The 27694-nt window shown below is 38.7% G+C and overlaps 1 protein-coding gene across 2 annotated transcripts in view; it reads right to left on the reverse strand.

Moving 5' to 3' along the window:
- LOC127429136 (calcium/calmodulin-dependent protein kinase type II subunit alpha) overlaps nucleotides 1-27694 on the reverse strand; it is a 217675-nt gene that overhangs the window by 130436 nt on the left and 59545 nt on the right. For both annotated transcript variants that reach the window (XM_051677982.1, XM_051677981.1), the window contains exons 4-6: nucleotides 3609-3663; nucleotides 2906-2971; nucleotides 1989-2061 (exon numbers count right to left, since the gene is read on the reverse strand). In XM_051677982.1, the coding sequence (XP_051533942.1) occupies nucleotides 1989-2061; nucleotides 2906-2971; nucleotides 3609-3663 (194 nt within the window). The remainder of the gene's footprint in view (nucleotides 1-1988; nucleotides 2062-2905; nucleotides 2972-3608; nucleotides 3664-27694) is intronic.

A 27694-nucleotide genomic window follows, 5' to 3' on the forward strand; every position in this document is an offset into this window, starting at 1 on the left:
GAAATGTAATCTGGGACGTTTACCATTCCAAATGAAGGACTTCGCTATGCTATCAAATTGCTTGAAATAAGAGAGGGGGACATCTACAGTGAGAGATTGTAGCAGGTAGTTGAATTTTGGAATACAATTCATTTTAATAACATTAACCTGCCCAATCATAGATAAATGTAATGAAGCCCACCTGTCCACAGCGCTCGAAAACCATTTTATTAAGGGTTCAAAATTAACTCTAACTAAATCACATAAATTTGCTGAGAATAAAATACCCAAATACTTAATACCCTGTTTGGGCCACTGGCAGGCACACGGCTGAAAAGCCGGTACTGGGCAGTACGCTGTCAGAGCAAAAGCTTCGGTTTAGGCCAATTAACTCTTAGAAAAGGAATTAATAATTCTGTGGAGGCAAGGCATAGATCTAGTGGGGTCGGAGAAGAATAATAAAATATCATCTGCATAAAGCAAAAGCTTATGCATCATACTACCCTTGGAAAATCATCTTCCTTTCTCATCGTGGCTCGCATGGTGCCACGCGACTCCCAAATGCTTATACCCTTAAACAAGTCCTACTTTTTGTAAAGACTTTTTGAAACTTAAGTCAAAATTTAAGACTATTCTTAAGAGCATTTCTTACAGCACCAGGGGCCGTATGTATAAAACTTTTTAAGATTTAGTTTCTTGATATAATGCAACACATTATAAAACAATATTTTGATAAGAGGTTATTTTCTGTTGATTAATTCTTTGATTAATCAAATGAGAAAGCCAAATTTAATTTCCTGTATTTTACAACATTACTCCACATCTTATCAAATGTTGTCCTCAAACAATGTGCAAATTGAAGGCTACAAAAATCAAAATGCAAAATCGTACAATATAAATTGCATATGGTTTTCACAACAGTTTAAATCACAAAATGAAATGATAATAAAACAGACTGTTGCAATCCTATTATAGCTACATGTAAGATTTCAGTTCAACATGGTTCAATTTTGTGGTAAATCTGACGTTCAATATATCAACAATATTTTATCGTAGCACTCTGTTTGGTTGAGCAGCATTGGTGCTCACTCCATGAAGTAAGCCTATTTTATTTGTTTTATTTTGTATTTTATTTTTTGGCCTATTTGAAGTAATAATGACTCACTTGCAGTTTTGGACAAGTTGTTTTGCAAAATGGAAATGGAAACTTGCATGACTTTGGGTTTATAATATTTACAAATAAGAATATATCAGTAAAATGTAAGTAATGAGCTGAGGTTTAAGTCTCTCAAGCACATTAAACTACAGAAATAATCTGTCAAAGCACCTGATACCCCACACAAAACTATTAGCTTATTAAACATTTCTCCTTCTCAGGTTCCTGGTTGGAATGAGCACAATAGAGCACTGGGTGCTCTTCATCACCGTATATTAGGAGAGACATATTCTCAGAGCATATTCAATGTATTGTTGCAAAGAGAAATAGTATTTACCACCTGACATACCAGATTTAATTGGTTCACTTAACCTTAAATAAAAAATGTCTTTTAGAACAATTTCAAGGAGCTGGTCAAATCACTAAGAAGTGGAGTGTACTCCACAATGGAGGTAATACCCTAACGGAGTGATACACTTTCCACTGCTAAGGACAAATTTTATGTTTAATGTTCTGTAACACAGGCTCTGGGTAAAACAAGGTTAGGGGAACCAAGTTCCAATTTATTACAGTACCAAAAATAATCTAAGAAACAGTCTAACAAGAATCATATTAAACCCTTGGCAAAGCAAGAACACAAAAGCAGTGCAAAAATTTACCAGATAAACTGAGTTACACTGAACAATGCTAGACAAGAGATAAAGAAAACATTAAGGTTATAAACAGTATACCCAGAACCAAATGACTAAACTAGTCACACCTGGAGACAATCAGGGAGGGATGAATGAACCAAACAAATAAATGAGGGCTAAAATAATGTAAAAGGTTAATTATTATGAAATGGTGAAATTACCTTCAAATCTCTATGGACGACTCCCATCTGATGGCAATGAAGAACTGCCTCCAAAATCTGTTGAATGCAATGACTATAGGCAAAACAAGACAATCATTTCACTCACTTTCTGGAATACATTGCCTATACAGCACTTCAGCACAGTACTGTGTGATGCATCTATACACTGGTCAATGTCAAGCTAATATACACATTCAGTATGCAAAAAATGAAGTAGTTCACATAGAAAAAAAAGAAAAAAAAAAAAGAATACTGAAAAATCAGCATTCAGTCAAATATAATAGGATTCAAGATTAACTATTTATCCCAGAAGGGGAATTCATGGTGTTGGTAATAGCAGAGTAGCCAGTAGGTCTCATTCACAAATAACTGTTGCATACTTATGTGTGCAGAAAAGGTTAGATGTTCATAGATTGCTTTATTCTCTCATAATTACATTATTTCAACACAAATCAATATTTTATGTCCATTTATTTGGATAGTAGCCATGTAATAAACCCCTTCAGGGTGATACAAGACTGGTCCTGGTCATCCTGTCATGGTTTATTTTGCGAATAACAACCGGCTGACTGTACATTATCCCTTACTTAAAAGTTTATTATATTACAATTCAAATTGCAATATTTTTCAAAATAAAGCAGCCCAACAGGTAAGTGAATGAGACCCAGTAGAAACAAAAACCTGCAAATAGTTTTGTAAAAACTGTGGGGTACTTGACTTTAGTCAAGTCAATGAGACTTTACTTGGAACCATTTCATCTTGTGTGATTGACTTATTTGCAGATTTTTGTAGTGTTGCTGTGGAGTAATGCATTTGATGTGTTGTGAGATTTTACAAACATTGTTGTAGCATTTTCAGTGTTATTTGTGTAATACCTTCATATATATATATAGTCCATTTGTGCCCACCCCACCAACCTGGCATCTGCTTCACTGTAATATTCCCTGGCAACAATGTCTTCAAACAGCTCACCACCCGTTACTCTAAATCACAAGAAAAGATAGTAATGGCACTTGTTAAACGATCATGTGACCTGAGACAATGGTCGATTTATACTACTCAATATCTGACCATTTTAAAGCTGAAGTGTGTAACTTTTTCGATGTTAAAATATTTTCTCCTATTCCAGCTGAACATTTAGAGACAACTAAGACATTCATAGGTTGATTTCCTCGAAAACTCTAAAGACTGTGTGTCTGTGGCACATAGAAAACTCCTGGGTTTGTTTGAGAGGCCCGTCCAGCCTGACACAACAACATTGACTCAACCAGTGGTATGAGTTTGGGGTGGGGCCATCTGTTTGTTCGATCAATAGTTCGGGAAAGCAGTTTGAAAACAATGTTTATTTTTGCAATTCAGTTCCATGGCACAGACATTACACACTTCAGCTTTAAAAGATAGGAGTTTTATGATGGCTTCTATTTGTCATTTTAGGTGCTGCCACTTTAAAATGAGAAGATCTTTTATTTTTGTCCACAGAAAATCTGACATGAGCAGAGATAAGCAACAGTATTTCAACAGCCACTTTTCCAAACAAATAATTGTAATCTACAGTTTAAACAGTTTTCTTTTATTCCACAGTTCATTATAGCATAATATGGTTGGGTGAGAGAAACTCACAAGTCAAAGATGAGGTAATGGTGACCCTCTTCTGAGATGCTGTCATGTAGCCGTACTGGTGAAGCATTGGCATGATCACGGTTGTGGTTTTGATGAAGGGAGGAAAGTGAAAAGAGAGAGAGAACATGATGATGATGTCACTGCTACTACTGTTTTGCTTGTTTGATAGTGAAGTTACTTTAAACATTTTATTTCTAAAATAAAGCATTCTTTAAACAAACTTCAGTATGCTACTTGAATAAGTATTCAATAATTTCATATCAATAGTGTGTAGAACCAACTTTTGCTTTAGTCAGCATGTGCATAGCAATATGCTGCTTACTGCTTACTATCAAAAATCAGTTTATTAAAAAAAAAAAAAAAAACAATGTAAAAAAACCTGCAATTACGTGATTTTTTAAAATCATCTGATTTTTCTCTGCTTTTAAAGGGGTCATGAAATCGAGAACACAATTTTCGTTGATATGTAGACATACAGTATAATAGGTAACTGTACTATAAAAACATACTGCCAATTTCAGATCTCAAAACTTCCTCCCCAGTCTAAAAAGAGCATTTATAGTTACCACCCTGCTGAAATGTTTCATTTTGAAATCTGTTTGTTCATGACATCACAAAACATTGCTCATTTGTATTTACACATCCCACAACATGTGTCATCGCACCATTGGCCCCGCCAACTGGCACGCAGTTCAAGTCAAGAGAGCAGGCCTTGTGTGGCTAACTCTTCCTGAACACCAAAGGGGACCCATCTGGACTATTTTGAATTATTTTGTATAAAAACATGAACTATACAGACTCTTTGAACGCTGCCATGTATCTCAGCATTTTTAAAAGACGCGGTGTAAAGTTACAACTCAGAAAGAGAGAAGCAGTTCTCTCATTCAGCTGTTGTCTCTTGTTGTTTTCACCACAAATGCATCATGGACGCGTTCTTTTGCCCATATGCTCTATTTTAAATTGTTGGTGTAGGTAAACATAGACTAGACAGATGTCTTTGACCGTTTCGATGTGTTTCTGGCGATGTGCACCTCAGTGTGCCTACAGTATGTGTGTGCGTCATTTCACCGTGCTTGTACTATGATGATGCGTGCGTGTTTTTTTTTTTCGGCTCATGTCAGCGTGGATTGCTTGTGAAACAGTCATAATACGATTCAAGCTCTGCAAAGGAACTTTTATTGAAGAATGGAGCAGTTAAAAACACTTGGACGCGATCAAAAACGTAAGTAAACCGTTTCATTCATGAATATTTCAAATGTCATGACTGTTTGATAGTTTATGGTGCTCTGTGTTAACAGTTGTGCTTGAGATAAACAGTTTAATATATTCGGATGCAATGCGTTGAATGTGCGTTATGTGTAAACCCTGAAATTTTGTTTTATAATGATGAGGAGCTTGTTCATTCTCTTCCAACTGATTTTGCTGAATTTAAGGGGCTGCATGATGTTAGCCATTCATAACAGTGGGCATTTACGTTTAAGTTTTAAGGAGGCGCTTAGGCCAACACCGAGCGTTTCAGACAGAGGACCAAAAACAGTGTGGAAAATTATCATATATTAGTAAATTGTGACTGTTTTGGTGCAAAAAAAAACATTTATAATGTTATCATTGTATCTCAGGGAAAATAATAAAATTATTAAAGAAAATAGCACATCATGACCCCTTTAACATCAAAATAAACAGGCATGTGAATAACATTTGCGGCCATTGGATAAGCTGGTAAGAATGTTGGTAAAGGTGTTTATATTGCAACAGAAAATCGGGGGAATTGGCAATTATCTACCTGTGTCGATTGGTTTTTTCTTAAACTGTTCAGAAAGACGTACTTTTCTTATGACATCAAAACACTTTCAGTAAAGTGTATGTCTTGTAGGGCAATACATTTTAATGTCTGCATTAAATAATCAACTAATAAATTATTAATAACTAATAACTAATTAAACAATAATAATTTACAAGCTTGTTTGAGTGTGATCAAATTACTCATTACCTCAACTGATAGAGCGCTGCATTTGTGATGCAAAGAGTACGAGTCATGAAGAGCACGCGAGTCGACATGTGAGCCAAAAGTGTCATAAAAGCACCACTAAATGATGAGATTGCTTTACTAATTGTGTTTCTTATTTCACATTTGCTTTTTATAACACTATCAGTTAGGTTTAGGTGTAGGGTTAGGGCAGGGAGGTAGGTTTTGTTGATTTTTAACTCGAGCATTAACCTTAAAAACCTCATCTGTTTGGGAGAACATTTTACTCGCTTTTAGCTCCACTAAGTGGGCATTTCACTGCGGCAATATGTGTAAGGAGTTGTGCAATATAATTTTGCACAACTACATTTGTTACATGTATTTCGTTACATGTAACGTGATTACGTATTTAAAATACAAATATTAAGTAACTGTATTCCACTACAGTTACAATTTAAATCATTGGTATTTAGAATAAAGTTACATTCAAAAAGTATTTTGATTACTGAAAAGATTACTTTGCATTTTATTGTCATTTGTTTCATTTAATATTTAGTCCTTTCAGATGGAAAACATTTATACATATAAATGATGCGATCCAAAGTGCATTTGAACAGCGGTGAAACACTTTCTTATGATGTGTTACATTCATACGAGCAGACAGAGAAGTACGTTTGAAGTAAGTTTAGAGCAGAAGAAATAGAAATAAACCTTGTGTAAATTGTCAGCTTTATGCTAAGCTAAAATGCTATTTCTAGCCATTTTACATGCACGTTACCAGACACGATCATATTTTTTTATCAAGAAAATTCATGTTATATCATAATTTATTTTTTTCTAGTAAGACCTTTGATATTAGTGCAAAAATTGTATTCTTGATAATAATTTTTTTATTGTTTTCCTGTAGAAATATCTAAAAATCCTTAAAACAAGATCAATTTGATTTATCTTGTTTCAGAAACAAGTTTTATGTTTGTTTTAGAAACTTGTTTTAGGTTTTTCAGAGAATGTATTTTTAACATGTATTTTGTCTTACTGTACTGGCAGAGTTTTTATAGTCAAAACAAATGAAAAAATCTACCAGTGCTGAAGAAGTAATTCAAAGTATTTAGAATATGTTACTGACCTTGAGTAATCTAATGGAATATGTTACAAATGACATTTTACAGCATGTATTCTGTAATCTGTAGTGGAATACATTTCAAAAGTAACCCTCCCAACCCTGTATATATATATATATATATATATATATATATATATATATATATATATATATATATATATATATATATATACACACACACACCGACCGGCCACAACATTAAAACCACCTGCCTAATATTGTGTAGGTCCCCCTCGTGCCACCAAAACAGCGCCAACCCGCATCTTAGAATAGCATTCTGAGATGCTATTCTTCTCACCACAATTGTACAGAGCACTCACTGGATGTTTTTTGTTTTTGGCACCATTCTGAGTAAATTCTAGAGACTGTTGTGTGTGAAAAATCCCAGGAGATCAACAGTTACAGAAATACTCAAACCAGCCCATCTCTAGAATTTACTCAGAATGGTGCCAAAAAAAACAACAAAAAAAAACAGGCCAGACTGTTTCGAACTGACAAAGTCTACGGTAACACAGGTAACCGCTCTGTACAATTGTGGTGAGATGAAAGAAACTTCCCTTAGTAACGACACTAATCTGTTTGTCAAACAATAATGATTTGTCAAAAATGACTCCAAAATTTTTGACCTGCATGTGTATATTGGAGGAGAGCAGACCTAACTGGTCTTCAATGACAGATGAAATCCTGGCCGAGCCTAAAATCAATACTTCAGTTTTGCTTTCATTTAATAGCAAAACATTATTTGCCATCCAGCCTTTAATTTCCTCAAAACAAATAAGAGAATCAACAAAGCAGCTGCTATCAGGCCTAACTGGTAAATAAAATTGTAACAGTGATAGCAGACATTATGTTTTTGAAAAATGGAGGACTGGGGAAGCATATAGAGAGTGAACAATAATGGTCCCAGAATAGAACCCTGGGGCACACCGCAATATAGGGGGGCTGTTGTAGAGGAAAAATTACCAGTATTAACGGAGAAAGTCCTCTCTCTCAGATAAGAGGCAAACCACTGCAGAGCCAGACCCTGAATACCCACCATACACTCCAACCGGTTTAAAAATATTTTGTGATCAATCATGTCAAATGCTGCACTCAGATCCAATAAAATCAAAACAGCACTTGATCCTGAGTCAAGTGAGAGCAACAGTAATGAAATCATTTATAAGAATGAAGTGCATTCACATTGTAAAATTTTGATTTAGCAATCGCAATAGCTTATTAAAGAAAGTAAGGACTTACTGTCATCGCATGTTTTTGCTGTCATCGGAGGCTCTTTTGTAAAACAAACAGTTAAAGAAGTCAATAAAAATGGTTTGATATGAGTGTAAAAAAATGTTCAGTTCACACCTGCAGGAGGATGTCCACTAACATGAACTTTCTCTGGTTCCAGCGCATCACCAGCATAATTTGTGAAACTTTTCGGGTAAATCATGATGGTAAAAGCGATATACTTGCAACTGGGAGAATCTTCAAAGAAATTAATAGAATGCCTGAAGAAGATCTTTGATATATACAGTGAAAGATATTAAAGATTTGTAAGCTATATACAACAGTGTGTGGGCTTTTTCAATTTTGTCCTGTTGTATTGTGTACGCACCTGCCCGCGATGTGTTTATTTATGGGTTTAACAGCATTAGCATTGACCATATGTTATTAACTGAACGCGATTCAATACAGCATCCGTTTTAAAGGATTTCTGGGCCTTACGCTGTCTCCATCTTCCAAAGGCATCTCCAATATTTATCCTTGTTTTACTACACCTCTGGTCATGGTGGTTTTTAGACGGATGGCGAGGCTTTTTAGGTCGGGTGGAATCTGTTATCTCTGATCCAGTTAATTTGCTGGCTTCCATGGCTGCAGCACGCAGTGTTGTTTGCCTGCATACTTGTTCAAATCTGGCAACCCGGTGGTTTGCCAAAACATAAACAGAAATTCCGGCCCAGAATGGAAACTTCAAAGTAGAATGTTTACTAATTCTCTGATGACATATTATGGTAATTTTATGATTTAGTACAGTAAAAATATTACATATAGCACCTTTAAGTAATATCGATAAATGAGTCAATGTTCCTACATTACATGATATTAAAGCTTGTTTAACAAATGCCTGCAGAAACAGGTGTATAAAACATGGTATATTATACTCTCTTTTCATAATCGTACACCTGTAGCACGAATGCTAGCATTGCAGCATTGTTTATCAGTTGGGTTGCTAGGAGACATTTCTGGTTGTAGTTTTGTTTCCTTTCACGTCATCTTCGGAGCATCTGGCAATGGAATGCCTTTATGGTCGGGATATCAAGTAGGAATATCCCACATCCGAGTTGAATGGAACGCAGCAACTAGAGTATATCATTTTTGTCCTTTGATAATGATTTGGGTCGAATTTAATGGAAAACTATGTGACTTGCACTCCTTGGCACTTCAGAATGTTGAAGCTGTGCGTTGGTGGTGTGTGCGTACCTTTGTAGAAAATTAATAATTGTTTTGAATTTTAGAATGCACGATGTCGTCCCCGAGACGCATCCGGTGTGCGACCCCCTTTAATTACCAAATTTTTCTTAAGAAATATGTCTGAAGAGACAAAGAATATTATGCAACCAACAGCCCTTTTTATATCTGAAAAATCATCGGGAAAATCTTACGATTATCAATGCGTAAAAAAGGCACCGATCCCAAGCCTATAAATTATGAAACCAAAATTATAGAGCTCATATCAAATAAAAAAACATTTATTATTTTTTGAAAAAATCAAATGCAAATTGCCTCTTTCCATGAACTTTTCACCTTATGCCAACCACTTCTGCTTGAAAAATGATAAGCAGAGTTTGGAAAAAAACTATTCTTTGAAAAAAATAAATGTAGCAAAGAAACATGTCTAAATAAGTATAGACTATGGTTTAAAAAGTAAACAAAGCTTTTTTTTTTTTTTTTTTTTTTTTTTACTAATATATGCTATTTTTTAAGGTTAATTTCACACTTAATTATTAGTTAATTTTTTCATGACATATTTAATTTCACTTCTATCAAAATGTAGTCATGGCAGTTTGCCTGAAAAACACAACACATTCGGATGTTTTACGCACGATTCACACGTGGTCGTGAGCAGGCATAAATTTTGTTTGTACCAACTAATGTTTTGAAAATACAAAAACGTTCATGAATCCAAAAATTTACATCAGAACTGCTTTACGAACAATTTACACAAAAATTAGTTCTGACATTTTTAATCCTAAAAAGAAATGCATTTAACACAACATTTATGAGCGAGCGTACAGTCTAGCAATGTCTCTTATTTCAACCATTTTAAGATTTAAATTATTTTAGTAAGACATTATCTTTGGTAAGTAATAACACCTATTATCGGGCACTCAGTTACTGCATACAGTAATAACAGTCAAACTCTTAATTGTAAGTAGATAACGGGATTGGCTAGATCTACTCACTATTTAGGAAACATCACTTTCCTCTATATAGGGTAATTTACACTAGTATTTTTTTTTTTAGTAGTGAAACAACTAGTAGCTAAAAACTAGTTTTGTGTGACACAAAAGAGGGCTGATAGGCCTAAACAAATTAAAGCTCTGTTTTTTTAAGTTTAGACACTGTGCAAAACTTTGCATTCATTGAATCTATAGCAGCAGGATGTGACATTGAGAGTGAATCTTCACCAGGCTAGTCCTTTTAACACCACCAAACGGTGGATGGTCCAAACAGGAAGCGATATTCCAAACATTTTTAGATCCTTTAGAAGTTTTGCTGCTGGCACCTAGTTCGAGTCTGTGTTTGTAGCCTTCTATCTTTTTTAGCATACAGTTGTGCTCAAAAGTTTGCATACCCTTGGGGAATTGGTAATACAGGTGCATCTCAATAAATTAGAATGTCGTGGAAAAGTTCATTTATTTCAGTAATTCAACTCAAATTGTGAAACTCGTGTATTAAATAAATTCAATGCACACAGACTGAAGTAGTTTAAGTCTTTGGTTCTTTTCATTGTGATGATTTTGGCTCACATTTAACAAAAACCCACCAATTCACTATCTCAAAAAATTAGAATATGGTGACATGCCAATCAGCTAATCAACTCAAAACACCTGCAAAGGTTTCCTGAGCCTTCAAAATGGTCTCTCAGTTTGGTTCACTAGGCTACACCATCATGGGGAAGACTGCAGATCTGACAGTTGTCCAGAAGACAATCATTGACACCCTTCACAAGGAGGGTAAGCCACAAACATTCATTGCCAAAGAAGCTGGCTGTTCACAGAGTGCTGTATCCAAGCATGTTAACAGAAAGTTGAGTGGAAGGAAAAAGTGTGGAAGAAAAAGATGCACAACCAACCGAGAAAACCGCAGCCTTATGATTGTCAAGCAAAATCGATTCAAGAATTTGGATGAACTTCACAAGGAATGGACTGAGGCTGGGGTCAAGGCATCAAGAGCCACCACACACAGACATGTCAAGGAATTTGGCTACAGTTGTCGTATTCCTCTTGTTAAGCCACTCTTGAACCACAGACAACATCAGAGGCATCTTACCTGGGCTAAGGAGAAGAAGAACTGGACTGTTGCCCAGTGTTCCAAAGTCCTCTTTTCAGATGAGAGCAAGTTTTGTATTTCATTTGGAAACCAAGGTCCTAGAGTCTGGAGGAAGGGTGGAGAAGCTCATAGCCCAAGTTGCTTGAAGTCCAGTGTTAAGTTTCCACAGTCTGTGATGATTTGGGGTGCAATGTCATCTGCTGGTGTTGGTCCATTGTGTTTTTTGAAAACCAAAGTCACTGCACCCGTTTACCAAGAAATTTTGGAGCACTTCATGCTTCCTTCTGCTGACCAGTTTTTTAAAGATGCTGATTTCATTTTCCAGCAGGATTTGGCACCTGCCCACACTGCCAAAAGCACCAAAAGTTGGTTAAATGACCATGGTGTTGGTGTGCTTGACTGGCCAGCAAACTCACCAGACCTGAACCCCATAGAGAATCTATGGGGTATTGTCAAGAGGAAAATGAGAAACAAGAGACCAAAAAATGCAGATGAGCTGAAGGCCACTGTCAAAGAAACCTGGGCTTCCATACCACCTCAGCAGTGCCACAAACTGATCACCTCCATGCCACGCCGAATTGAGGCAGTAATTAAAGCAAAAGGAGCCCCTACCAAGTATTGAGTACATATACAGTAAATGAACATACTTTCCAGAAGTCCAACAATTCACTAAAAATGTTTTTTTTTATTGGTCTTATGATGTATTCTAATTTTTTGAGATAGTGAATTGGTGGGTTTTTGTTAAATGTGAGCCAAAATCATCACAGTTAAAAGAACCAAAGACTTAAACTACTTCAGTCTGTGTGCACTGAATTTATTTAATACACGAGTTTCACAATTTGAGTTGAATTACTGAAATAAATGAACTTTTCCACGACATTCTAATTTATTGAGATGCATCTGTATATGTACCAATTTTAAAGAAAACATGAGTGAGCAGGCAAAACACATTTCTTTTATTTCTTATGGGATTCATATTCAACTGTAGGTTATAACAGAATTGCACAATCATAAAACAAAACATGGCAACAAAGAAAAAAATGAAATGACCCCTGTTCAAATGTCTGCATACCCTTAGTTCTTAATACTGTGTATTGCCCCCTTTAGCATCAATGACAGCATGCAGTCTTTTGTAATAGTTGTCTATGAGGCTCCAAATTCTTGCAGGTAGTATAGCTGCCCGTTCGTCTTGGAAAAAAAGTATTTGGTCGTCTTGCATGAACCGCACGTTTGAGATCTCCCCAGAGTGGCTCGATGATATTAAGGTCAGGAGACTGTGATGGACACTCCAGAACCTTCACCTTTCTCTGCTGTAACCACTGGAGGGTCAACTTGGCCTTGTGCTTAGGGTCATTGTCATGCTGGAATGTTAAAGAGCATCCCATGCGCAGCTTTTGTGCAGAAGAATGCAAATTGTCTGCCAGTATTTTCTGTTAACATGCTGCATTCATCTTGCCATCAATTTTCACAAGATTCCCCATGCCTTTAGAGCTCACACTCCCCCAAAACATCAGTGAGCCACCACCATGCTTCACAGTGGGGATGGTATTCTTTTCACTATAGGCCTTGTTGACCCCTCTCCAAACAAAGCACTTATGGTTGTGACCATAAAGCTCTATTTTGGTCTCGTCACTCCAAATTACAGTGTGCCAGAAGCTGTGAGGCATGTCAAGGTGTTGTTGGGCCTCATGTATTCAGATAGAAGACAAAGGCAGGCCTAACACAGTCGTAAAAACCTAACTCAGGCCCCCACATTCCAGGTCATAAATTATACTGATAAAAATCGTGCCAAAATCAAACAAAGGGAGTCCAAAACAGACTACAAATCCCATGAAGCCTTGCTCACTAAAGGATAGAACTCTCAACTCCTATTGGATGAGGCACACAACAGAACGTCCCTCAAACCATGACATCATCAGGAGTAGAAATACCTCTGAAATGCTTCCGGGATTTGCTTCCAGCAACTTTGTTCGCCAAGTATAGACGTAGCTCATCGCTGCTCTCAGGTGCAACCTCGTGGCACAAGGAAGTAACTTCCGACTTGAAACTGTGGCCATACAATCTCCATCTCGCTGGACGAGTTGAGATTACTCTGTGTTCAACCGAACACTCTAACGGATCCGAAGGAGACCGCCGAGCAATCAGCATCTTCATCCGTTTGCCTGCAGAAGTGAAGAGAATTAAGATTTCTCTTCCATCTTCAATCAAGTTGACATTTCTGAGTTCTCCGCCAGCCCGCCAAGAATCAACAGCCGTGCCCGCCAACAGAGCGAGGAAACGGCCTCCCGTCATTCTCTCTCGTACTAACAACACACACACACACACGCACGCGCACGCGACCCCTCACAAACATTCTGGCACACATTTTTGGCTCGTAGATAGCTTCGTGCTAAAGCCCAGCTTTGTCCCTAAGCTATCGTACAAGCGGATACACTCTGTAATTGGTAGATGCCATTGACTGGTTTCTCTTCACCCCCATTCGCGGTCATATTCCCTGGCCGGAAGTCTCGCGTGACATACTCTCCACGAGAGTCACGTCTGCCATTTTGTGCTCATCCCTCCTTACACACACACTCTCACACACACACCTTATGTGTTATAGGATTATTTTAGTTTCCATATCTAATCATATCACTGTTTAGTTTGTAGTTGTAAGTTGGAAGTTTATTGACTGCATTGTATTAATTATTAATTGATATTACTGCATAAATAAACTTTGTTTATATTACAAAGAGAAGTGTTTTGGTTTGTTTTGCATACGCCTGTGTCATGCTGACGGGATGTCAGTGCTCGGATTCAAGCCTTCATTCATTGTTTTTTTCCCCCGAAAATCGATATTCTTCGGATGTCGATTTTCCTAAGAAAACAATCTAATATTGAGACTGTTATACTATCTGGTTATTAGTCCCTGATTCCAGGGTGGTGCCCCATCAATGTTAATCCTTATTAATATTCTATTGATTTTTGATAATTGATAATTATCTTTGATGATTGTTGAATTTGAATGATCAATAAGCTAGTGTTAATTTAATTTATGTTTCAACGATGTTAACAATTAACGATTATCTTTGATAATTGTTGATTTAAAGAATTAGAAAAGCTAATATTTATTCTCATCAATGTTCTATTGATTTTACCTGTGGTAAATTCAGTTGATTGGACATGATTTGGAAAGGCACACACCTGTCTATATAAGGTCCCACAGTTAACAGTGCATGTCAGAGCACAAACCAAGCCATGAAGTCCAAGGAATTGTCTGTAGACCTCCGAGACAGGATTGTATCGAGGCACAGATCTGGGGAAGGGTACAGAAAAATGTCTGCAGCATTGAAGGTCCCAATGAGCACAGTGGCCTCCATCATCCGTAAATGGAAGAAGTTTGGAACCACCAGGACTCTTCCTAGAGCTGGCCACCTGGCCAAACTGAGCGATCGGGGGAGAAGGGCCTTAGACAGGGAGGTGACCAAGAACCCGATGGTCACTCTGACAGAGCTCCAGCATTTCTCTGTGGAGAGAGGAGAAACTTCCAGAAGAACAACCATCTCTGCAGCACTCCACCAATCAGGCCTGTATGGTAGAGTGGCCAGACGGAAGCCACTCCTCAGTAAAAGGCACATGACAGCCCACCTGGAGGACTCTCAGACCATGAGAAACAAAATTCTCTGGTCTGATGAAACAAAGATTGAACTCTTTGGCCTGAATGGCAAGTGTCATGTCTGGAGGAAACCAGGCACCGCTCATCACCTGGCCAATACCATCCCTACAGTGAAGCATGGTGGTGGCAGCATCATGCTGTGAGGATGTTTTTCAGCGGCAGGAACTGGGAGACTAGTCAGGATTGAGGGAAGGATGAATGCAGCAATGTACAGAGACATCCTTGATGAAAACCTGCTCCAGAGCGCTCTGGACCTCAGACTGGGGCGAAGGTTCATCTTCCAACAGGACAACAACCCTAAGCACACAACCAAGATAACAAAGGACTGGCTCCGGGACAACTCTATGAATGTCCTTGAGTGGCCCATCCAGAGCCCAGACTTGAACCCGATTGAACATCTCTGGAGAGATCTGAAAATGGCTGTGCACCGATGCTCCCCATCCAACCTGATGGAGCTTGAGAGGTCCTGCAAAGAAGAATGGGAGAATCTGCCCAAAAATTGGTGTGCCAAGCTTGTAGCATCATACTCAAAAAGACTTGAGGCTGTAATTGGTGCCAAAGGTTCTTCAACAAAGTATTGAGCAAAGGCTGTGAATACTTATGTACATGTTTTTATTATTATTATTTATTTATTTATTTATTTTTAATACATTTGTAAAGATTTCAAACAAACTTCTTTCACATTGTCATTATGGGGTATTGTTTGTAGAATTTTGAGGAAAAGAATTAATTTAATCCATTTTGGAATAAGGCTGTAACATAACAAAATGTGGAAAAAGTGAAGCGCTGTGAATACTTTCCGGATGCACTATAAAAATAATATGAATGTTTAGATTATATTTTAACTAGTGTTTATGCTGCCTCATTATCATCAATGAAGCTTGTGCTTGCAAATATCTGTTTGGGTGTAAAATGTGCTGTAAATATGCCCATATTAGAAAATCAGCATATTAGAATGATTTCTGAAGGATCATGTGACACTGAAGACTGTAGTAATGATGCTGAAAATTCAGCTTTGATCACAGGAATAAATTGCATTTTATAATATATTCAAATAGAAAACACTTATTTTAAATTGTAAAAATATTTCACAATATCACTGTTTTTGCTGTATTTTGGATCAAATAAATGTAGCCTTGGTGAGCAGAAGAGACTTCTTTTAAAAACATTAAAAAATCTTACCGATCTAAAACTTTAACTTTAGGTCTAAAGTTTTTATGTAAAGTCTTTAAGTAAAGAAAATGTATAGTCAGATTATTTCTTTTAACTTAAACTTGATTTTGTGAATAAGCTACAAACAATAAATTCAATCATTAAGTCTCCTCACATTTATTCTCTCTCAGAGGAGGGGTCTTTGTCTCCTTAGGTGTGAATCACATCAATATTCATGATCATTCACGCCTCCTCGCATATGGCCTTTCCAACACTAAAAGTGTCTTACAAAAGTTAAATGACTATATTGTTTTGTATGAATGAGTGATCAGGATGGATTTCTTTATTTTGTAACAAAAACTCTAGGCTACAAGATCCAGTTCTCAAAAGTCTTGTGAACAAATGTTTAGTATGTGTTATGTGGCCTTATTTCAGTGACTTAAAATATTTGTTTTTTCAAAAACCATGCATAAACATTATTTTTTCAAAGATACAAACGTGTACATACATGCTGCTCACATATTATTGTAGCCCAGTTTGTGTTGAATACAGTGTTATCAGACTTTAGCCATTAATATGTTTTAAGCAACTGAAAAAACACAAATGTCAAGGCATATCAAAACTTCTCCAGGGCCCAAAACACCCTCAGACCCCAGAGGGTTAAGGTCAAACTTAAAAAAAAATAAATAAAAAAAAAAAAACATTTGAAGATAAACATCATATAAGGATAGGGCTACTAAACATTAGATCTCTTTCAACCAAAGCACTAATTGTAAATGAAATTATTACAGATCATACTTTGGATTTGCTCTGTTTGACTGAAACCTGGCTTAAACTGGATGAATATATTAGTTTAAATGAATCTACTCCCTCAGGTTATTGTTATAAAAATGAGCCTCGTCTGAAGGGTCGAGGAGGAGGTGTTGCTACTATTTACAGTGATGTTTTTGGTGTTACTCAGAGGACAGGATATAAGTTTAACTCTTTTGAACTAATAATGCTTAATGTAACACCATCAGATATAAATAAAAAATCTCTGTCATCTTTTGCTCTTGTACAGTATATAGATCACCTGGGCCTTATTCTGATTTCCTTGGTGAATTTGCAAATATTCTATCAGATCTAGTAGTTACAGTAGATAGAGCTTTAATTGTTGGTGACTTCAACATTTACATAGATAATGAAAATGACACACTGGGATTAGCATTTATCGATATTCTCAACTCGCTTGGTGACAGGACCAACTCATCTCCATAATCATATGCTAAATTTAATTTTGTCATATGGAGTTGATGTTGATACTATAGAAATTCTACCGCAGAGCGATGACATCTCAGATCATTACCTCATCTCTTGTATGCTGCGATCAGCAAATGTTACTCAATCTACACCATGCTATCATTCAGGTAGAACAATTCTTTTGAACACTAAAGATAGCTTCACTAATAATCTTTCAGATCTATCTCATACATTCAGTAAACCACAAAGTCTAGAAGAACTTATAAATACAGAAAATATAAATACAGTCTTCTCTAGCACTCTTGATAGTGTCGCCCCCCTTCGATTAAAGAAAATTAAAGAAAAAAGCCCAGCACCATGATACAATGATCACACTCATGCTCCCAAGAGAGCAGTTTGGAAAATGGAGCGCAAGTGGAAGAATACTAAATTAGAGGTATTTCACGGTGCATGGAAGTATAGTGTCTGTAGCTACAGACAGGCACTAAAAGCTGCCAGGTCAGCATATTTGAGCAAACTCATAGAAAATAACCACAACAATCCTAGGTGTTTATTTAGTACTTAGACAAAATTGGTTAGGAATAAAGCCTCAGCTGAACCAGATATTCCATTGCAGCACAATAGTAATGACTGATAAAATTGAAGAAATCAGAAATAAAATTGGAATTATGCAATCATCTGTCACAGTACCTCAGAAAACAGTGTCTCATATTTTTCCTCATGTGCAACTTCAATCCTTCGCTGTCATAGGTCATGAAGAGCTAACAAAAATTATCGAAACATCAAAAGCCACAACATGTATGTTAGATCCAATACCAACTAAGCTCTTAAAAGAGGTATTCCCTGTAATCTCAGAACCTCTTCTTAATATTATTAACTCCTCACTATCCTTAGGACATGTCCCAAGAAACTTTAAAATGGCAGTTATCAAACCGCTTATTAAGAAGCCACAACTTGATCCTGGAGAATTGGCTAATTATAGATAATTTCAAATCTCCCGTTTATGTCGAAAATACTAGAAAAGGTTGTGTCCTCCCAATTATGTTAATTTCTACAGAGAAATAGTATATATGAACAATTTCAGTCAGAATTTAGGCCACACCACAGTACAGAGACTTCACTTATCAGAGTTACTAATGACTCTTATCATCTGATCACGGCTGCATTTCACTTCTAGTGCTTTTAGATCTTAGTGCTGCCTTTGACACGATAGATCACGATATTCTCTTGAATAGGCTAGAGAATTATGTTGGCATTTGTGGACTTGCATTAGCTTGGTTTAGGTCTTATTTAGCAGACTGCTACCACTTTGTCTGTGTAAATGAGGAATTGTCAAATCAAACAAAAGTTAAGTATGGAGTGCCACAGGGATCAGTTTTAGGGCCTCTGCTTTTCTCCTTATATATGCTTCCCCTGGGAGATATTATCAGGAATCATGGAATAAGTTTCTACTGTTATGCCAACGATACCCAACTTTATATTTCTTTGAAACCCAAAGAAATTTCACAGTTCTCCAAATTAGCAGAGTGTATCAATGAAATCAAAGATTGGATGGCCAGAAATTTCCTTCTACTCAATTCCGACAAAACAGAGGTACTATTTATTGGACAAAAAACCTCTAAAAATAAGCCGCTAAAATTTAATTTGACTCTCGATGGATGTATTGTTACATCATCTTCAACAGCGAAGAACTTCGGCATTATATTTGATACCAATATGTCATTTGAAAATCAAATTTCCAATGTTTGTAGAACAGCATCCTTCCACCTAAGAAATATTGCTAAGTGACGACACATGCTCTCTGTTACTGATGCCGTTAATGCGTTCATGACCTCAAGACTATATAATTGTAATGCATTACTGGGAAGATGTCCAGCAATTATGTCTATAACTCTGCAAAAAATTGAATGGCATCTACGCTAATAATATTAGGGCTCAACCCCCCGAAGGGGCGAAAGACCCCTATTGTTTTCGTTAGTGTTCTTATTATTATTATTCTTCTGCTTCTTCTTCTTCTTCCGCTCTTGAGTCTACGGCAGCCCATAGAACCGCTTGCGGGAAAGTTATGAAACTTGGCACACAGATAGAGGACAGCCTGATCTGTTACCACAGCAAATTTGGCGTCTCTACCTCAAACCCTCTAGCGCCACCAACTGCCCAAATTTGCACTCACGTTTATGTTAATAACTTTTGAACCAAGATTGCACCCTATGACGTCATTTTCCATCATTAAAATTTTTCCGCCATTTAGAATTTTCTGAAAAACCTACTTTTTCGAACTCATCCTATGAAATGTGTGCATGTTGATATTCACAACTACCCTGTGGTGACACTTGTGATTAAATTCTGGGGAACAAAACATAGATTGGAAGCCGCAGTTAGTTCCCACCTCACCCATCTGTTGATTTTGGGGACTAATTGGCCTGAATTTAGAAATGTATTAAAGGGAATATGCCCGGATGGGTCCTGCACACAAGCGATGAGATGTGAAATGTGCGATGCTCTGGCAGGGGAGGTGGAGCCAGGGCCATCTTCGTCTGCTCCACATCAGGCTGCAGCCCCTCCCATCCTCAGGGGATTTCCAAAAGTGGATTTCCCTTTGGAGCAGTCGTGAGACGAAACCCTCAAGCACGCCTTTGACCAAGTGAGAGTGATCGATGGTCAACAACTCCAGCCAGGTGTTGCCCTTTCATATCCTTATTTCGCTATTATAAACAAGCGGTTGTATAGAGTGACGCAGGACGCTCAAATAAAGGAAGATACAACCCAGCTCTTAATACCGCGGAGCCGTCGGGAAATGGTGTTCCAGGTGGCTAATTATAATCCCATGGTGGATCATCTAGGGCAAAGAAACACACTGAACCGCCTAATAGCCCATTTTTATTGGCCGGGCATTGGCGGCGATGTCCACAGGTGGTGTGCGGCATGCTGCGAATGCCAGCTGGTGAATCCACCAGCCACCCCAAAAGCGCCATTGTGCCCTCTTCTGCTGATCGAGGTCTCTTTCGACAGAATTGGAATGGAACTCGTCGGGCCATTAGAGCAGTCAACACGCGGACATCGCTTTGTATTGGTCCTAGTGGACTATGCAACTTGATATCCGGAAGCAGTGCCTCTGCGCAACATCTCAGCACACAGTGTTGTGAAGGCACTCTTCAAAATAATTCCGAAAGAAATCCTCACCGATCAGGGCACAACTTTTATGTCATGGACACTACGCGAGCTTTACGAATTATTGGGCATTAAATCAATCCACACCAGCGTTTACCATCCGCAAACAGATGGCCTGGTGGAGCGATTTAATAAAACACTTAAAAATATGATTTGTAAGTTCGTGCATGAGGATGCTAGAAATTGGGACAAATGGCTCGATCCCCTGTTATTCGCAGTACGAGAGGTCCCGCAAGCCTCCACTAGGTTTTCCCCATTCGAGCTGCTGTATGGGCGGCACCCGCACGGCGTGCTTGATGTTATACACAAAGCTTGGGAGGAGGGACTTTCAAACAGTAAGAATGAAATTCAATACGTTCTTGATCCTAGAGCAAAACTCCGCACTCTGGGGCAACTAACACTGGAGAATTTGCTCCAAGCTCAAGAATGACAGAGCCGACTGTATGACAGGGGAATATGACTGCGGGAATTTGCACCGGGAGATAAGGTACTCGTATTACTTCCCACATCGAGCTCCAAATTACTCACCAAGTGGCAAGGACCCTTTTAGGTCACACGATGAGTGGGGGATCTCGATTATGAGGTAAAGCGGACCAATAGAAAATTGTGGAGGGAGGCGGTCCCTGTGATGTTGGCTACGGTAGTCACGGAGAGGGTGGAGATCGGGCTGGAGGTGAATACAAAACACAATAATTTAAACTCGGTCATGTGCGGAGACCACCTCTCACCGTAGCCAAGTTGCAAAAGGAGTTTGCAGACGTGTTATCCTCTCTACCGGGTCGTACAAACCTCATCCAGCACCACATCGAGACCGAGCCGGGGGTGGTGGTACGTAGCCTTCCCTACCGATTGCCCGAGCACAAAAAGAAAATTGTCCGGGAAAAATTGGATGCAATGCTCGATATGGGGGTAATAGAGGAATCCCACAGCAATTGGTCCTAACCCTAACCCTAAGAGCGACAAGTCTGTACGGTTCTGTGTGGATTATAGAAAAGTCAACGTGGTGTCTAAATTTGATGCATACTCAATGCCTCGCATTGATGAGTTGCTCGATCGGTTGGGCACTGCTCGATTTTATTCAACACTGGATTTGACAAAGGGTTATTGGCAGATCCCCTTGACACCAATTTCCTGTGAAAAAACAGACTTCTCCACACCGTATGGATTACACCAATTTGTGACGCTTCCGTTCAGTTTGTTTGGAGCCCCGGCTACGTTTCAGCATCTCATGGACCGAATCCTCAGACCGCATTTGGCTTACGCCACTGCCTATTTAGATGACATCATCATTTACAGCAATGATTGGCAGCGGCACATGCAGCATCTGAGGGTGGTTCTGAGATTGCTGCGTCGAGCGGAACTGAGCAGGTGCATCCCCAAATTGACAAGACTGCAGCGATTGCGACCTGCCTGAGGCCCAAGACCTAAAAGGGGGTGAGACAGTTCCTGGGGCTGGCTGGCTATTATAGGATATTCGTGCCTAATTATTCAGATGTCACCAGCCCACTGACTGATCTCATTAAAAAGGAGCTCAAGACCCGGTCCAGTGGACGGAGCAGTGTCAACAGGTGTTCATGCAGGTTAAAGCCGCACTTTGCGGGGGGCCGCTTTTACATTCACCCGATTTCTCTCTCCCTTTTGTCTTGCAGACGGATGCTTCAGACAGGGCTGGGGGCCGTGCTCTCACAGGTGGTGGAGGGGGAGGAGTGCCCGGTGCTGTACATTAGCCGCAAGCTCTCGCTGAGGGCGACTAAGTACATCACCATTGAAAAGGAGTGTCTCGCCATCAAGTGGGCGGTCCTCACTCTCCGGTACTACCTTCACCCTCTGCTCGGATCACGCCCCACTCCAATGGCTCCACTGCATGAAGGATACCAACATGCAGATCACCCGTTGGTATCTGGCTCTTCAGGCATATAAGTTCAAGGTGGTCCACAGACCAGGAGCGCAGATGGCTGTCGCTGACTTCTTTTCCAGAAATGGGGGGGTAGACAGGCTGGATGTTTCCCCGGCCTGAGTCAAGTGGTGGGGATATGTCAAGCGTCTGAGAATGCAGTAAGGGCGCTTGCACTTGAGCTAGATTATGTTTAACACCTGTCTCTAATTCCAGTGAGCATGGGGAGAGTGGCATATAAGCAGCCATGCCACCAGCAGAGAGGGAGAGAGAGTCTGGCACAAGGAAGGCCATGGTGCTCCTGAAGCTGTTGCATTTAATCTGTTGTGTTTGTGAAGCTGTTGTGTCTAAGTACCTACGTGCCTGTGAAGCTAATGTGTTTAAAAGTCTACATGCCTGTGAAGCTGACGAGTTTGTAAAGTTGTGAAGCATTGAAGTGGCTGATTAAAAGTCTTACCCGAGCCTGGAAAACCCACTTCCCTGTGTTCTCCTTCCCTTCTTCTGTGAAGTTGTGTTACAGCCACATACTGGAAAATAAATTCTAAGAAGTAGCTATTTTTAGTTATTTTTAAAATAAATGGGTTTTCTTTATTTAAAGTTTACTTTTTCTAACTCCTCATACACTGTTCATCGGACTCTAACCAAAAACATGTCACAAAGTTTCTTTTGCTGCTCATGGTGTCGATAATTGGCTTGACCCTGGTATCGCTGCTTGCAGCTATATTTAGGGGTCAAGCCCCGAAGGGGCGAAAGACCCATTATTGTTTTCATTAGTTTTCTTATTATTAGGGGTCAAGCCCTGAAGAGGCGAAGACACCTATTGTTTTCGTTAGTGTTATTATTAGGGGTCAAGCCCCGAAGGGGCGAAAGACCCCTATTGTTTTCGATAGTTTTCTTCTTCTTTTTTTTTTTAACAATTTTTATTTATTCCATTCAACAAATTAAATAAACAGCACAGAAAATGCGGAAACAACTTATGTACAATTAAACCCTTCCGCCTGAACATCCCCACCCGACACAAACACACCCCAGCGGTCATAAATATTTAAAAAAAAAAAAAAAAAAAACACAAAACACGCACACACAAAAAATTATAAAAATAAATAAAAAGCATATTTTCAAAAAAAACAATCAAATTGCACACACATATTTTAAACTAGAGATCCCTCTCCACTACCCCTCCCCGAAAGCCTTCCAAAAAGGCCAAATATCTGCCCCATTTCCTATCAAATAACCCCAGATTTCCCAGCCTTCTATACATCCCTTCCTCAAAGGCCACCACCCTCCCCATCTCTGAGCACCACTCATGAAATCTTCCTTTATTTTAAACCCCTTAAAATAACCTGTCTGGTGATCATGATGCTCATTAGGACCCAACTCTTTATGTGCCGATTCTCAACATTGATGACCACCCCATCGCCCAAAATACAGAGTCTGGGGCAAAGTGAAAGCCGAGTGCCCAATACATCACATATAAGACTCTGAACTTTAAACCAGAAACCCTGGATCTCAACACACCCCCAAAAGACATGAGTTATGTCTCCAACCTCTGATTGACATCGCCAGCAGGTGGGTGTGTCTTTAAGAATCAAATCAAAATCAAATCACTTTTATTTATATAAACCAAGCCTTTACAATCTGGAGGTGGTCCAATAAAATCGATGTAAAATCTTAAATTGCATAAGGCGAACCCTTGCATCTCTAGATGCAGACTTGACATTTTTTAGGATCCTAGCCCACACCCCCTCTTCCAATGTCAAGTTTAGATCTTTCTCCCATAATTTTTTGAGAGAATTCAAAGTTCCATCCCCCATACTCTGAATTAGCAGGGAGTAATACACCGATGCCTCATGACCCTTCCCAAAAGCAGCAATCACCACTCCCAGAGTATCTGCCGCCTTGGGGGGGGGGGTATGCAGTGCGTGCCACTCCCAAAAACAGTGCTGAGTAGGTGACGCAGCTGTAAATAATTATAAAACTGAGATCTGGGAATGCCAAAATGTTGAACCAAATTTTCAAATGGTCTCAATACCCCACTCTCATATAGGTCACCAAGTGTATTAACCCCCCTCACAATCTAATCTGACCAACAGAAAGGGGACTTATTAATACATAGTTTAGGGTTCAGCCATATGCTCGAGGCTACATTTAAATAAATATCAGAATTAAACACTCTGGACACTTTTGTCCATATCAGGTGCAAATGCAAAATAACGGGGTGTGACTTAACCTCTCTGGCTAGTTTAATCGAAAGGCTTTGCAGTGGTGAGATAGGGGCAAGAAATTCCTTTTCAATACAAAACCAGGGAGGGGCTCTCTCAGGTGAAAGTGACCAATGAGCCAAATGTCTAAGACCGAATGCATAATAATAAAACAAAATCTTGGGTAGGCCTAACCCAACTTTGTCAATCAGCTTATGTAACTTATTGAAATTTAACCTGGGACACTTACCATTCCAAATGAAGGACTTCGCTATGCTATCAAATTGCTTGAAATAAGAGAGGGGGACATCTACAGGGAGAGACTGTAGCAGGTAGTTGAATTTTGGAATACAATTAATTTTAATAACATTAACCTTCTCAATCATCGATAAATGTATTGAAGCTCACCTGTCCACATCATTCGAAAACCTTTGTATTAAGGGATCAAAATTAACTCTGACTAAATCAGACAAATTTGTTGGGAATAAAATTCCCAAATACTTAATTCCCTGTTTGGGCCATTGGAAGGCACCTGGCTGGAAGGCCGTTACTGGACAGTACACTGTCAAAGCCAAAGCTTCGGATTTAGACCAATTGACTTTGTATCCTGAGAACTTGGAAAAGGAGTTAATAATTCTGTGGAGGCAAGGCATAGATCTAGTAAGGTCAGAGACGAATAATAAAATATCATCTGCGTAAAGCAGAAGCTTATGCGCCACACTTCCCGCAATCACCCCTGGAAAATCATCCTCCTCTCTTATCGTGGCTGCTAATGGTTCAGTTTTCTTATTATTATTATTGAGGTTCAAGCCCCGAAGGGGCGAAATACCCCTATTGTTTTCGTTTGTTTTCTTCTTCTTATTATTATTATTATTATTCTGCTGCTTCTTCTTCTTCCGCTCTTGAGTCCATGGCAGCCCATAGAACCGCTTGCGGGAAAGTTATGAAATTTGGCACACAGATAGAGGACAGTCTGATGTGTTACCACAGCAAAATTAGCATCTCTACCTCAAACACTCTAGTGCCACCAACTGCCCAAATTTGCACTCACATTTATGTTAATAACTTTTGAATCCTAGAAACGAAATTCTTTTTTCTTCTGATTTTTTGGCTCAGGACAATTAGATTGCACCCTGTGAAGTCATTTTCCATCATGAAAATTTTTCCACCATTTTAAATAAAATGTCATAAAATCATAAAATTGGTCTCATTAGATTCAGTGGGGTATAGCGAGTCCAGCAATAGGAAAAATTCCTATGTCGGCCATGTTGGATGTCTACCATTTTGAATTTAGTCATAAAATGCTGTATTTTACCAACGACTTGACATATCATTACGAAACTCTGTATGTGTCTTTGGCACCATGCTCTGAAGGGATTCAAAAAGTTTTGGGACAGCGCCACCTTCTGGTCAAAAATTATAATGCTATTTCTAAAAATGCTAATAGCTATTGACTTCTTTCACCTACTGTCATGAGACTGGTCTTGATAGATTCCGTGGTTCATGCCGAGAACAATTATACCAATTAATTCATGATCGAGCAAGCTTCCTGTCCGCCAATTTTAAATGTTTTGAAAACCTACTTTGTCGAACTCCTCCTAGACTGTTTGTCCGATTTGCACGGAAATTGGCCTGTATCATCTAAAGGCAATCACGACAAAAATTATTCACCGAATTTTGATAAACAATACTCTTTTCGAATGGCGCTTCAATGAATCCAACGAAGAACATGCAAAATTGAACTTGAGGTATGTGTCATCACCATTAGGACCTGAGGTTACTTGCAGCATTTTGGTGTACTGCCCCCTACTGGTCAGGAGATAGAAAAATTTATATTTTGCCTTATAACTCTTGAACGCTTTCCTGCATGATAACCATCATGCCCAGATACTACCTGAGTAGTTTCAGAACAGCACCACATACTGGACAAAAATTCTAAGAAGTAGCTCTTTTTTGTTATTTTTAAAATAAATGGGTTTTTTATGATTGAAAATTTACTTTTTCTAACTCCTCATATACTGTTCATCGGACTCTAACCAAAAACATGTCACAAAGCTTCTTTTGCTGCTCATGGTGCCAATAATTGGCTTGACCCCGGTATCGTTGCTTGCAGCTATATTTAGGGGTTCAAGCTCTTAGCGCTGAAACCCTATTGTAATTGTTTAGATTATTATTATTATTATTAGGGGTTCAAGCTCTTAGCGCTGAAACCCTATTGTAATTGTTTAGATTATTATTATTATTATTAGGGGTTCAAGCCCAAAGGGCTGAAACCCTATTGTATTTGTTATGATTTTTATTATTATTATTATTATTATTCCGCCATAAAACTGATCAGGCAGAGTGGGCCGTAAGGCCTAGAGACTTGAAACTTGGTCAGATGGTAGTAGTGTTGCTCGCTACTCAGAACACGGACTCGGTCAAATCGGTCAATAGGTGGCGCTACAGCGATCAGAAACGCGAAACTGCTCATAACTCCTAGACCGTTTGTCGTAGACTCAAGTGCTTTATACTATTGGGATCCTTGGCTCAAACCAAACAAAACGTATATCTCCTATTTCATTTCCGCCTATAAAACCTACTTTTGCGAACTAGTCCTAGGTTTTTCGTCTGATCGGGACCAACCCAGTGCCAAACGATTCTATGGAGTCTCAATATCAAAAGTTATCAAAAAAAGTTTGAACTTTCGACTCGAGGTAGCCACGGTATGCAAAAACATCGGAAGTAGGAGTGGCCAAGTTTACGTAAATGGCTATAACTCTTGAAGGAAATGAGATATCTTCACCAAACTTGGCATGCTTATGTAAGAGGTCAATCTCCGGTCGCCCAGAAACGTTGGTACGGTTTTGCCACATGATGGCACTATAATACCAAAAAACATGAAATTGGATGTAACTATGAAACCGTTAATCCTATTGACTTCAGAATTTGCATACATTGTCTTGTCTCAGCTGCCATCATTGTTTATATGGACAGTCACGTATGTTGAAAAACATGACCGCCATCGGCCAATAAAATTTCAGAAGCTATTACACAAGGTTAACAATGACCGATCGGAACGAAACTTGGTGGACCTATTTGACTCTTGGTCTGAGAAGGTTGTGCAAAGTTTTTATAAAATCGGCCACTAGGTGGTGCTATCACGATTT

Source organism: Myxocyprinus asiaticus, chromosome 38 (genome assembly GCF_019703515.2).
Source record: "Myxocyprinus asiaticus isolate MX2 ecotype Aquarium Trade chromosome 38, UBuf_Myxa_2, whole genome shotgun sequence".
NCBI classification, from domain to species: Eukaryota; Metazoa; Chordata; class Actinopteri; order Cypriniformes; family Catostomidae; genus Myxocyprinus; species Myxocyprinus asiaticus.